The sequence below is a fragment of the Sinocyclocheilus grahami genome, unplaced genomic scaffold (genome assembly GCF_001515645.1).
Source record: "Sinocyclocheilus grahami isolate Dianchi unplaced genomic scaffold, SAMN03320097.WGS_v1.1 scaffold75.1, whole genome shotgun sequence".
NCBI lineage: Eukaryota > Metazoa > Chordata > Actinopteri > Cypriniformes > Cyprinidae > Sinocyclocheilus > Sinocyclocheilus grahami.
The window spans coordinates 1252866-1265480 of record NW_015505254.1 but is presented as its reverse complement, the minus strand read 5'-3'; the positions used below and the strand labels follow the sequence as shown (position 1 = coordinate 1265480).

General features: G+C 36.2%; 1 protein-coding gene across 1 annotated transcript in view; it reads right to left on the bottom strand.

The window, feature by feature from the left end:
• The window catches only part of LOC107585913 (F-BAR domain only protein 1-like), a 32361-nt gene extending 20658 nt beyond the window's left edge, over positions 1–11703 (bottom strand). The window contains exons 1-2 of the mRNA XM_016273093.1: positions 11554–11703; positions 1319–1410 (exon numbers count right to left, since the gene is read on the bottom strand). Coding sequence (XP_016128579.1) covers positions 1319–1410; positions 11554–11703 — 242 coding nt within the window. The remainder of the gene's footprint in view (positions 1–1318; positions 1411–11553) is intronic.
• Positions 11704–12615: the final 912 nt, after the last annotated feature.

The window sequence follows — 12615 nt, the reverse complement described above, 5'->3', positions numbered from 1 at the left end:
TAGTTAATAGTTAGAATTGGTCCTTATACTAAAGTCTTACCGAATCAATGATATCAGTTAAGATATAACATTACATTATACTATGTTATGTTGCGTTTGTACTGTAGCGTAATATATAATAGAATGTACTAAGATCAAATAAGACAAAACATTGCAATAATGTGACATTGCGACAACGTAACGTAACATAACGTAATGTAACATTACATAACATTATACGATAAGATGTAAGACAAAGCATTACACTAACCATATAATATACCATAGCGAAATGTAATGTAACAATAAATAATATGATAAGACAAAACATCACAATGAGGCAAGGTAGCATAATGTAATGTAACATTTTACGATAAAATATAAGACAAAACATTACACTAACAACGAAACATACTGTAGGAAAATAAATGTAACATCATATAGTAAGATTAAATAAGAAAAACCGCAATATAGTATAATGTAACATACGTACCTTAATATAATATTTTCAGATAAGACATTATTTCTGTCAGGACCACTATCGTCAAAGATGATTGACAATTAGCATACAGTTTGGATTGGCGGTATGGTTCTGTTCTGGGCAAGAACTCCCTGCGCATCCATGCAGCCTAGCATGGATGAGAGCAGGGAGAGCAGCGATAACCCCCCCAGGGTAAACAGAACAGAACCAACATCAATGTATTGCAGATACCGTTAAAGTTCAATAATTTTATGTACACATTTTAGAATTAGTCTGATTCAAAGGAGAATCAGAAGGCTGAATCCTGACTGACAGAGGAGGAGCTGGGGATGGAGGAGGATAATTAGCTATTGAGCAATGCGAAAACTGCTGATAATACTGAGGGACCTTATATATGAATGCTTAGATAGGTGTTGTATTCCTATAGGAAGATGGGGATCAGCTGAGAGTCAGCTGATGCGAGCTTGACTAACGTGATCTGCCAGAACTAACGCTACGCTTGATAGTAACGACAAAGTATGGTATGTCATGTAACATTAAACGATAATATGAAATAGGATCAAATAAGACAATAATTAATGTAACAGTGTTATATAACATTCTAAGATAACAAGGAACTTAACATTACAGTAACAAGGAACAGTATAATGCAGCATAATGTTTTTGAAACATTACCATAACACAAACATTCCAACTTTAATTTCACTTTAAAACACGACTGCTGCTGGTGAGTTAGAAACACAAGAAGTGAGGAGTAGAAAAGGAGTAGAAAACAAATTTCACGTCACATTCCTGACAGTACCAGTTACACCGTCTCACCCCATCACCATGACGACTCCTCCCAAAACAACACCTCACCTCTCGCGCACAAACTCAGCCAACTCTTTGGCGGCGATCTGTCCATGCTTCATGTTGTGGTAGAGAACGTCAAATCCTGCATTCTTCTCTCCCTGTGAACAAACAAAAACACCACCATAAGGTATATTCCTGCAGTGTGTGTAAAAATGAAACATCGTCAGAAACAAATAAGTGTTAAGAAAAAAATTGCAAGAGGAACTTGGAAGATTGGACTGTCGACTGTGGGCCGTTGACTACAGCAGGCACAAAATACAGTATGTGCCTGTACAGAATGCCAGCATTTGTAAACAAACATCATCTTCGAAACATGTAAGAGAATTTAAAGTCAGAGGGAACTACAAAAAATTTTAAGTAAATAAGTCTAATTTCTCAAGTTATGCTGTGAGCTTTCATGAAACTACTGGTTCAAACATACAAACTTACTCTAACATCACAGTGCAGTGTGGTATAGTGAAAATACAACAAAAAAAAGAATCGCACAGCAGTGTGTGCAAGACATGCCGTGTAAGCAAGGAGCACAACACACAGATTTCCTTCAAAGGCCAAGGCCCAGTAGGGAGATCCTCAGATGATAACCTTTGGAACAAAGCAACAGCACATCCTGCGGTCAAAGTTAGCAAGTATAAAAATAGCCCCCTTTCTTTGAGCAAACAGAAAAATGTCAACAAACGAGAGACAGAAAGAGATGACAGAACCAGGGCAGTCACTGGCCATAAATACCTCCACACCATAGAAAGAACTTCCCAGGTAAAAGAAAAATAGACAAAATTCCTACTATCCAAGGATAGAAACGGGAAGAGCCAAAACATACTACAAAACAAAAGCTGCTTTACTGAAAATGTCACAAATACTGATGACAAGTATATTACTGAAGAAGACAAGCGATGTTCATTTGTGCAGTTTAGCACTCTCCTTTACTTCTGTAAATTCTGTCTAAATCGAATCTTTTTAGATACATGTCAATGAGAAAGTGAACACTTGTGAGCTACAAGTCAACAGCTAGTTATTTATGAAAGTAGAAAATTTATTAGAATTTTGTACAATTAAATTTTAGATGTGACATTTAACAATGGTGGCATATTTTATACATTTGTGTTTTTGAACAGTAGATTTCATGATGTTCTGAGGAGAAATTAGCTGTAAATATTCAGATTACAAAAAACTACAGCTCCAGATTTTTATATGAAGAAACGGCAAACTCCAAATTCAAGATTCTAAAATACAAAATTCAGATCATATATAAAATACAAAACACTACAGCTTCAATTTTTTTATATGAAGAAATTGTGAACTCCAAATTTAAGATTCCAAAATACAAAATTCAGATAATTCATAAAATACAAAAAAAAAAAAACCTGCAGCTTCAAGTTTTTATATGAAGAAATTCCAAACTCCATATTGAAGATTCTAAAATACAAAACTCAGGTCATACATAAAAGTAGGTCAAAGGTCAAGCTTTAGTGTTCCACATGGGAAAGTAGAGGTTATCAGAATAGATTTTGGCCAGTGACAGAGCTGCTACAATGGTGTGGTGAAGTACCAAAAAACAACTGAACCAAATCAAGCAATTAAATAGTTTGAAAATTTGCATCAAATGTCGCAATGTCGTGAATGGTTTGATTAAAAATCCCTATGAAGAAAATAAATGTAAAAATCAATCAGCTGAAAAAGTGGGTTCACTCCTGCATTTTATGAAGTTCTTGTGGCACTATAGTCAGATTCAGACCAGGGTTTCAGTTACCCATGGACCCTTCTGGTGTTCAATTTCAGTCTTTTATTTGTACATGATTACAGAAATTAGCTGTTTAAAGAACTGAGGTTCCAAAATAAAAAAAACAGTTGCAACCAACATGTAATTTTAATCTTAAACCAAAACGAAAACAACAGCTGATGTTTGTTGTGTGGCCAGTATGCTTGTTGAAACCTGACCCCTTTGGAAAGCTGATCTCCTATGATTCTCTCTGCTCTGACCACACAGCACAGGTAAAACAGCACCCCTTTTAAAGTGCTCACTCTCCTCCCTGCCCCGTTCTCTCACTTCCCTCTCTTTTTTTATATGCATGTGATGGTAAACAAGTATCTGGCAAGTAAACTGACAGTCTTTTCCCCCGACACTTCAGTCAGAATTCTGTGCTGAAAGCAAATGGAATGATAGGCCATCTGCTGACACTGAGAGTATTACTGTTCTTTCATAGCTTCATTCCCTGAAGTTCATTTGCAAAGTATACAGTCGTATCTGCCATTCACCTTATCTAACGCGATGCCGCCACAGAGGACGCTTTGTGTTTGAAGAGAGCATGACAGATAGGGAGCGAGAAACAGAACAGCTGCAGTGACATTAAACAGGGCTGCAGGTGTTGAAAGAGAAACTCCAATCCTCTCCGTATTAACGTGTCTCCTACCAAGATAGCGGTTGCTAGAGTGACAGGGTTCCCCTGGTAACTGTGAGAGAGTGGGAGACACATGACGGCTCATTCCATAAGGTGACAGACATACGCGTGTTTTGGGGATGAAGTACTCCTTTTGTTAAAAACAAGACCCAGTGCTTTTAAAAATTTTAGTTTGATCTCTCCTCTCAGAAAGTGGCACTTGTGAAGGGTGAAAAGCTAGTCTATATACACACAGATGGACATCTTTGGTCACTGTTTTCTGTCCTGTATTGTTTTTTCAGCATCTCAGCAATAGTGGTCAAGCGATATTGTTTTTTTGACAGCCGATGCCGATATCTTGGAAAGCAGGGTGGTCGATTACAGATATAAAGCCGATATAATTTTATTTATTTGAATTAATATTTAAGAAATTTGAAATCGTTTAAAAATGGATTAAAAATACATTTCTTAAATAAACATACTTATACTTTAGATGACAAAGTATTTTTCACAAATAAATAAATATTTAATAAAAATATAATTTAAAAGGAAGTAAGCACTCTAACCAACAGGGCACTCAGTATTCTGGGAAGTTTGTGTGCATTGGGAATCATATTTTTTCAAATAAAGCCAAAGTAACACTCATTTTACATACAGAACACAGTGAAAATGACATGAATATGGCAGTGGGCAAATGCATAAAGTGCAGCATAATTTAAAATCATGAGTTTAAAGTTTGTCATCGCGCATCTCCAGTGAAGCTGAACTCTCCTCCTGTCCGCATTCAATTCACACGGACCGACCGTCACGCAGAGGACACGCGATCATGCAGGTCACATGCACACTTCACAAGATCTCAACTAGATTCGAATAAGTTTGCAAGGTTTGTGAAATTAAATGTTCATTATTCATTCAAAGATTTGTTTAAATTATATAAATGCATGTTTGCTGAATGCTGACGGCAAACAAGAAAGTATTATAATGTTGGCCTTTCTATTACTAATAATATAAAAGTGTTAAAGTTGTAAATCATATGTTTAGTTTTTTAATGTCTTTTTGGAGATGGTCCGAAATGAAAGCAAAGGCGAGATATTGAAACATTTTCTTCGTGACATTTGTTGTCATGACATCCAGTGAGCATATGACGTTTGATATAATTGGACGACATTTCACCGCTAATATGAGTAGTTTTTTATTTACTTATTTTTGTTATCACTTAGATTATGGCCATTTGACTTATAGCAGTGTCCAGTGTTTCCCATACATCGAGTTATTTATTTTCACAAAATCAAAACTGATAGCCACAAATAGATTTTCCAAAAGGATTCTACTTCGTTGAATAAACTGAGCACTGCATGTTTCAAAATTAAAATGCAGCGCGGGTGTTTTTATATGAATGTATAATTGAAAAGAACCGACCGTCTTCAGAAAAGATTTGATGTCATTTTCATTTCGACTTTCCTAGCGGGAAACAGCTATATCTCCACTCCAACAGCGCCTCCTGCTAGCAGAGAATGAATTTGCATGTGCAAGTCTGTGGGAAACGCTGGTGTCTATCAGCAAACATAAACAAAAAGCATGCTTCAGAACTGTTTTGAGAAGGTGCTTTGAGCCATGTATTATTACTATGAATTAGGCTACTACTACTATTACCATCTTGTGCCCTGCAATAATCATTTACTCAAACTCGCTTTTATGAGATAAAGGGAGAAAAAAAAAATCTGCCAAACATATCGGCATCATATATCGGCCATCGGTTGCCCTGATTTCTAAATATCGGCACCGGCCAGAGAAAAAACCTTATCGGTCGACCTCTATTGCTGACACTTACATTAATTGTTTTGCCACTTTTGCACTTTATTTTTTCAAAAAATGTATGTTTATTTGTTATGTATGTTTATTAAAAACTAGTTTTGAAATGACCAATTGATCCGGTCCGGACCATTGACAGTGATGAAAATTCAGATTTGGACCTTTGAATATAGACTTTGAGAACCCCTGGTATATATAATGATAAAGTTATTTTTGCTTTAAATAAGGTTTTTATGATATCAAAACTTTTGATACCACAGAAATTTCATAATTCTTATCACCAGTGTCAATATCACAAAAAAAACAATACTAGCCTAAATGAAAAAATTTAAATAAAAACCGCACTGAAGATAAGTAAACAGTCAGCGAATAAATAAGAATAAGAAACTAATTACAAGCAATAGGAAAAAAAATAGATTAGACAAATAATTAAGAAATGCTACATACATTGTATAAAGCAATCAAATGTATAAAAACGCTGCATATTCTTCACTGTGTAAATTAAATATATATTTTGTCTTATTAAAGTTACAAAAGTGATTTAGTCAAGAGCAGTGAAAGATTTGCTCTCTTTTGTTGTTTGTTTAACATGAATGATGCTGTCACTTTAAGAGCTGCCCATATCCAATATGCTGTTACACATGTTTTTCTTCCTCAGCTGTTTGCTTTCACTTAATACCTAAATTATTATATTTACTGGTATTCTTGCAAAGATGGAAATTTTGATGTACAGTGTGTGTATTTAACTGTTCAAGGCCTATTTAATGCACATTTAATGTAAATATACAATTCCTACTAAAACTACTATTTCAGTTATTCTACTTAATGTCATGTTTAATTTGATGTGTTATTTGTCATTTCTTTTTAATTAATTGACAAATTTAATAGCAATTTCTGAGAAAGAAATGTTACAACATAAAATGTCACCAAATGTCGAGAGCTATTCTGAAGAGGGTTTTTAACCTCTAACTTTCCCATCATGCCTTGTCAATGGGCTTCTCTGTTGAAAGTCAGCCTGAGTGTCAGGCTGAACTTCCAACAGTAGCGTCTTCTAAGAACCACCACACAATGACAATCTGTGTTAGTCTGCAAAACGTAACCAGTCTCACTTGATTTTAATTACCCCTGTGCTGTAAACACACAAGCAGGGATGATGACTTTAGCAGCATGTAAGGTATAATATGGAGTTTGATGAATGAGCCATGCCTCATGAAAGTTGTAACTGGATGATTGCAGGGCGTTCCAGTGCCATGATGCTCATGGCAGTGAGGCAATCATGTGAGACCCACTAAACACACACACGACAGAACAGAACACCATGTTCACTGTAGTCCCTCCAAAAACTTTTCACATACTACTGTCAGTGCAGCTCGGTGAGCTCACAGAGGCTCCAAGAAGAAGTAGAATTATGTGATTTTAATTTTGAATAGGGTGTGCGCAAAATGAAAATGCAGTTTTAAACCATAAGAAACACAGGCAGTCTTGTTCAATGCTCACAATCAAGCTTAAATTAATGCTAAATGCCTTAAAACATTGTTCTTTAGATCAATTCTTAAAATCCAAAGATCAATCTTTTAAAGTTATCCATGCCTATTTTGGCTGTGCGAGAACTTACAGGTGCATCTCAATAAATTAGAATGTCGTGGAAAAGTTAATTTATTTCAGTAATTCGACTCAAATTGTGAAACTCGTGTATTAAATAAATTCAATGCACACAGACTGAAGTTTAATTACTGCCTCAATTCGGCGTGGCATGGAGGTGATCAGTTTGTGGCACTGCTGAGGTGGTATGGAAGCCCAGGTTTCTTTGACAGTGGCCTTCAGCTCATCTGCATTTTTTGGTCTCTTGTTTCTCATTTTCCTCTTGACAATACCCCATAGATTCTCTATGGGGTTCAGGTCTGGTGAGTTTGCTGGCCAGTCAAGCACACCAACACCATGGTCATTTAACCAACTTTTGGTGCTTTTGGCAGTGTGGGCAGGTGCCAAATCCTGCTGGAAAATGAAAGCATGAAGTGCTCCAAAATTTCTTGGTAAACGGGTGCAGTGACATTGGCTTTCAAAAAACACAATGGACTTTGGACCACTGGGCAACAGTTCAGTTCTTCTTCTCCTTAGCCCAGGTAAGACACCTCTGACGTTGTCTGTGGTTCAGGAGTGGCTTAACAAGAGGAATACGACAACTGTAGCCAAATTCCTTGACACGTCTGCACCTCAGGAAACCTTTGCAGGTGTTCTGAGTTGATTAGCATGTCACCATATTCTAATTTGTTGAGATAGTGAATTGGTGAGTTTTTGTGAAATGTGAGCCAAAATCATCACAATTAAAAGAACCAAAGACTTAAACTACTTCAGTCTGTGTGCATTGAATTTATTTAATACATGACTTTTACAATTTGAGTTGAATTACTGAAATAAATGAACTTTTCCACAACATTCTAATTTATTGAGATGCACCTGTATAATTGATTAATTTCATTTTAAAGCACAGCCACCACAAAATCAGACTTTAGCACCTCTTCTTACTCTGAGATCTCTGAAGTTAAATACAGATTTAAAATAATAAGATATAGTTTAATAGTTATGATACTGTATTTGAAATCAAATCCTTGCATAGGAAACACTGGCATCTAACAATGCCTTGGAAAAAACAGCTAATCTTAAAAATAAAGCATATACAGGTCTCAAAAAGTTAGAATATCGTGAAAAAAGTTAATTTGTTTGTAACTTATTTCAATAAGTGAAACTTTCATAAATTCTATATTCAATACATGTAAAGTAAAACATTCCAAGCGTTTTGTTTTGATTTTAATGATTAGAGCTTACAGCTCATGAAAGTCAAAAATCCAGTATCTCAAAATATCAGAATATTTCCTAAGATCAGTCAAAAAAAGTATTTGCAAAACAGAAAGGTTCAAGTTCTTTAAAGTATGTTCATTTATGCAATCAATACTTGGTCGGGGCTACTTTAGCACATACTCCAGCATCAGTGAGGTGTGGCTTGGAAGCGATCAGCCTGTGGCACTGCTGAGGCACTATTGAGCCTTCAGCCCGTCTGTATTGTTGTTGGGTCGACGGTTTCTCATCTTCCTCTTGAAAATATCCCATAGATTCCATGTGGGCTTCATTCACTGACTTTGGAAACTTCACACAAGCAGCTTGGATCCGATGCCTCTCCAGTCTTCCTCCAGACTCCAGACCTTGATTTCCAAATAAAATACAAAATTTACTTTTATCTGAAAAGAGGACGTTGGACCACTGAGCAACAGTCCAGTTCTTTTTCTCCTTAGCCCAGGTAAGATGCTTCTGACGTTGTTTCTGTTTCAGAAGTGGCTTCGTAGTTCTTTTCCTGAAGACGTCTGAGCGCGGTGACTCTTGATGCACTGACTCCAGCTTCAGTCCACTCCTTGTGAAGCTCTCCCAAGTGTTTGAATAGGCTTTGCTTGACAGTATTCTCAAGCTTGCGGTCATGCCTGTTGCTTGTGCACCTTTTCCTACCCAATTTCTTCCTTCCAGTCAACTTTGCATTTAATATGCTTTGATACAGCACTCTGTGAACAGCCACCTCTTTCAGTAATGACCTTCTATGACTTACCCTCTTTGTGGAGGGTGTCAATGATTGTCTTCTGGACCACTGCCAAGTTAGACTTCCCCATTATTGTGGTTTCAAAGAACAAGAGATACCCGGAATTTATACTGTAGGGATTGTCATTTAATGAAACACAAATGTAAAAATTATAATATTTTGAGATACTGGATTTTTGACTTTCATGAGCTGTAAGCTCTAATCATCAAAATTAAAACAAACAACAACTTTTGAAATGTTTTACTTTACATGTAATGAATCTAGAATATATGAAAGTTTCACTTTGAAATAAGTTACAAAAAAATTACTTTCACGATATTCAAATTTTTTTAGATACACCTGTACATAAACTCAAATAGGAAATAAAACCGTTATCGAATGAGCATATTTTGTCCTATTCTGTGTCCTAAACTCCTGAAACATTGGTGTCTCATATTTTAGAGCAGTCAATGCAATTTCGAAAAGAAATCAATCAAATCTGTATGTGTGTGGAAAAATTCAGATGTGATTGTAATCGTTAACATTTTCATAAGTAACTAATTTAATTACACATATTTATCTCAGTAACTGTAACAGATTACAGTTACATTTATTTTATAATTAAATTACGTAAGTCCGTAACATGTACAGTAACGAGTTACTCCCCAACACTGCTGAATCAAATTAAAACCAATTCAAACTTTTTAGAACCGAATCAAAATAATTCTCAGTGAATTCCTTTTCTCATGATGAGCATTTTAGTATGTTATTTGATTATATTTGTTACTTAGATATTTAATTATTTGCTCATTTCCCAGAACTCCCTGCAGAGGTGATGTAGTGTTAAAGGACTTAATGCTGACTGTGCATTAAAACACACACACACACACACACACACACAGACACACACACAGCCCAGTCCTGTCACCTCTGATGAATAACTGCATTAGCTCTTAGGTGAGAAAGAGGGAAATCATTGACTGACCTAAAATACATCATTCTCCTCTCTTTTACCTTTATCTAGACAGGTCTTGATTAAACCAAACGAGTGGGACAATAAGACAGATATACTATAACAGTGATGTTTCTCTTGAATTGGAGATGGAGACAGGACTATAAACTGACTTGATGAATTCTCTCTCTAGATTGTTTGAACTAAAATGAGTAGTGCTTGCTACATGTTGTATGGTTGCTTTCATGCACAAGCAAAGCCTACCCGCAGTCACTATATGACAGTGGAAACTGATGGAGCACAATGAAAGAGGACGGGGAAGTCATGGCCTAATGGTTAGAGACCCAAAGGTTGCGGGTTCGATTCTCGTACCGGCAGGGATTGTAGGTGGGGGGAATGAATGTACAGCGCTCTCTCCCACCTTCAATACCACGACTGAGGTGCCCTTGAGCAAGGCAACGAACCCCCAACTGCTCCCCGGGCGCCCCGCAGCAAAAATGGCTGCCCACTGCTCCAGGTGTGTGTTCACTGCTGTGTGTGTGCACTTTGGATGGGTTAAATGCAGAGCACTAATTCCATGTATGGGTCACCATACTTGGCCACATGTCACGTCACTTTTTAAGAGGATGGATTATAATTCGCTTCGTAGCCATAATATACAGTGGGGCAAAAAAGTATTTAGTCAGCTACCAATTGTGCAAGACCATAATTTGCAAATAAATTCTTTAAAAATCCTACAATGTGATTTTCTGGATTTTTTCTCTCATTTTGTCTCTCATAGTTGAGGTATACCTATGATGAAAATTACAGGCCTCTCTCATCTTTTTAAGTGGGAGAACTTGCACAATTGGTGGCTGACTAAATACTTTTTTTCCCCACTGTATAGGCTGAAAGAAAGACATTAAGTGTGTGCTAATCAGGTAACAAATTAACAAATTTAGAATACAATTATAAAAGAATGGCTCATGAATATTTATTATGAATAATTCTGAATAATACATATTGCAGAACCTTAATATTTTTAAATACTTAATTATATTAAGTTACTTGACTGAACACTCCTGGAAGGTTACAATGCAACGTGATGACCAACTTAATGACCCAACTAATATTCACACACTGTACATAAATCCATATCAAACCTTAATTATAAAAATGCAATGGACAAAACCAATTGCATCTCTCAAATGTGTCTATTCACTTCTTTGCACTTGACTTTTTATGTAATCTACTCGCACAAATAATTAAATTCGCTTTGGGTGTACACATACCATTATAGAATGATTTACCATCTCTCTCTCTCTCAAAAAAAAAGACTTATGGTAGTGTATGTATAATAAATTTAACACAGTAACTTTTCTGCTGATAAATGGCTGACAAATACAGTATCAGTCTGGTTGATGTTTCTGTCTAATACTGATTTGAAATCAATTTGTTCTACAAATTATGGTTTTTAAAAACATGTTTTATAGAGTTTAACATTGAGGAAATTGCCTAAATGACAGCGCTGTCCTTGAGTAAATGAATTTGTGAGAGCCAGGCGTAGGCCCAGCAGAGAGCGGTTGGAGGTGTGATTCCTGTTATGTTTCTGAGAGCTGGATGCTGGCAGGATCTGCAGCTCATGGAGTGCTGACCACAGGGCTTTTCTCTGGCTGGCCAGGCCTCTACTGGCACCATTGATGGCCATCAGTCGGTGCACAGCACCACCATCACAGACAGGGAAATACTCATGCTTACGCCTTGCTCCCTCTCTCCTTCTTTCACACCCCTTTAATTAACTCGACCCAGTCAACCTTACCCCCCTACGGATGACACAAGCTTGGCAGCGTGGTTCGTTCCAAAAATAAGACTCAGTCATTGGTTCAGAGTGCTCCAAACAGACGTCAGGGCATAATGTGAAGGAGATCCAACTGGGACTAGAAGGAATTTCTAAATATTGGCTTCTCATACTCTGTAATTAGGTCTATATGTCCAACCATGTATATATCAGTGGACATGACAATAGCAATACTGAGTTTTTTTTAAAGATCTTATTAGGGATGGGTATGGATTCAGATGTCCCGATTCGATTCACAAGCTCTCGATTCGATTCTCGATTTTTTTTATTACATTCAGTGAATATAGTTTACATACAAATGCTATTGATATGTCTAAAAAATTAACAGTAAACATCAGTTTACAAATGGTGAATTAATAAAAAGAAATTAAGAACCACATGCCTGTATTTTAAACCTATTCTTTTTTTTATAGGGTTCTTTTTTAAACAATAATAGGGCCCTATAAAATGTTCTTAATATTTCTGGTAATCAGATGAAGGCATAAAACATTAATTTAATTAATCCTAATCAAATGAAAATTAAACCCTTTTATTTTTTGGCAAACAACGTGCTGCACAACAGAGGTTTACTGTTAAAATTAAAAAGAAAACAGATGTGATTATTCCTTTAAAAATAAAGATTTATTAATATTTATTAGCAGTAGTAGCATTGAGTCTTAAGACTGCTAAATAGTAATATATTCTGACAGTAAAATGTTAAACTAAACTTTTATTTTGACGGGTTGCCGTGAAGAACTTGCAGCTGCTGTGTATGTGATATGA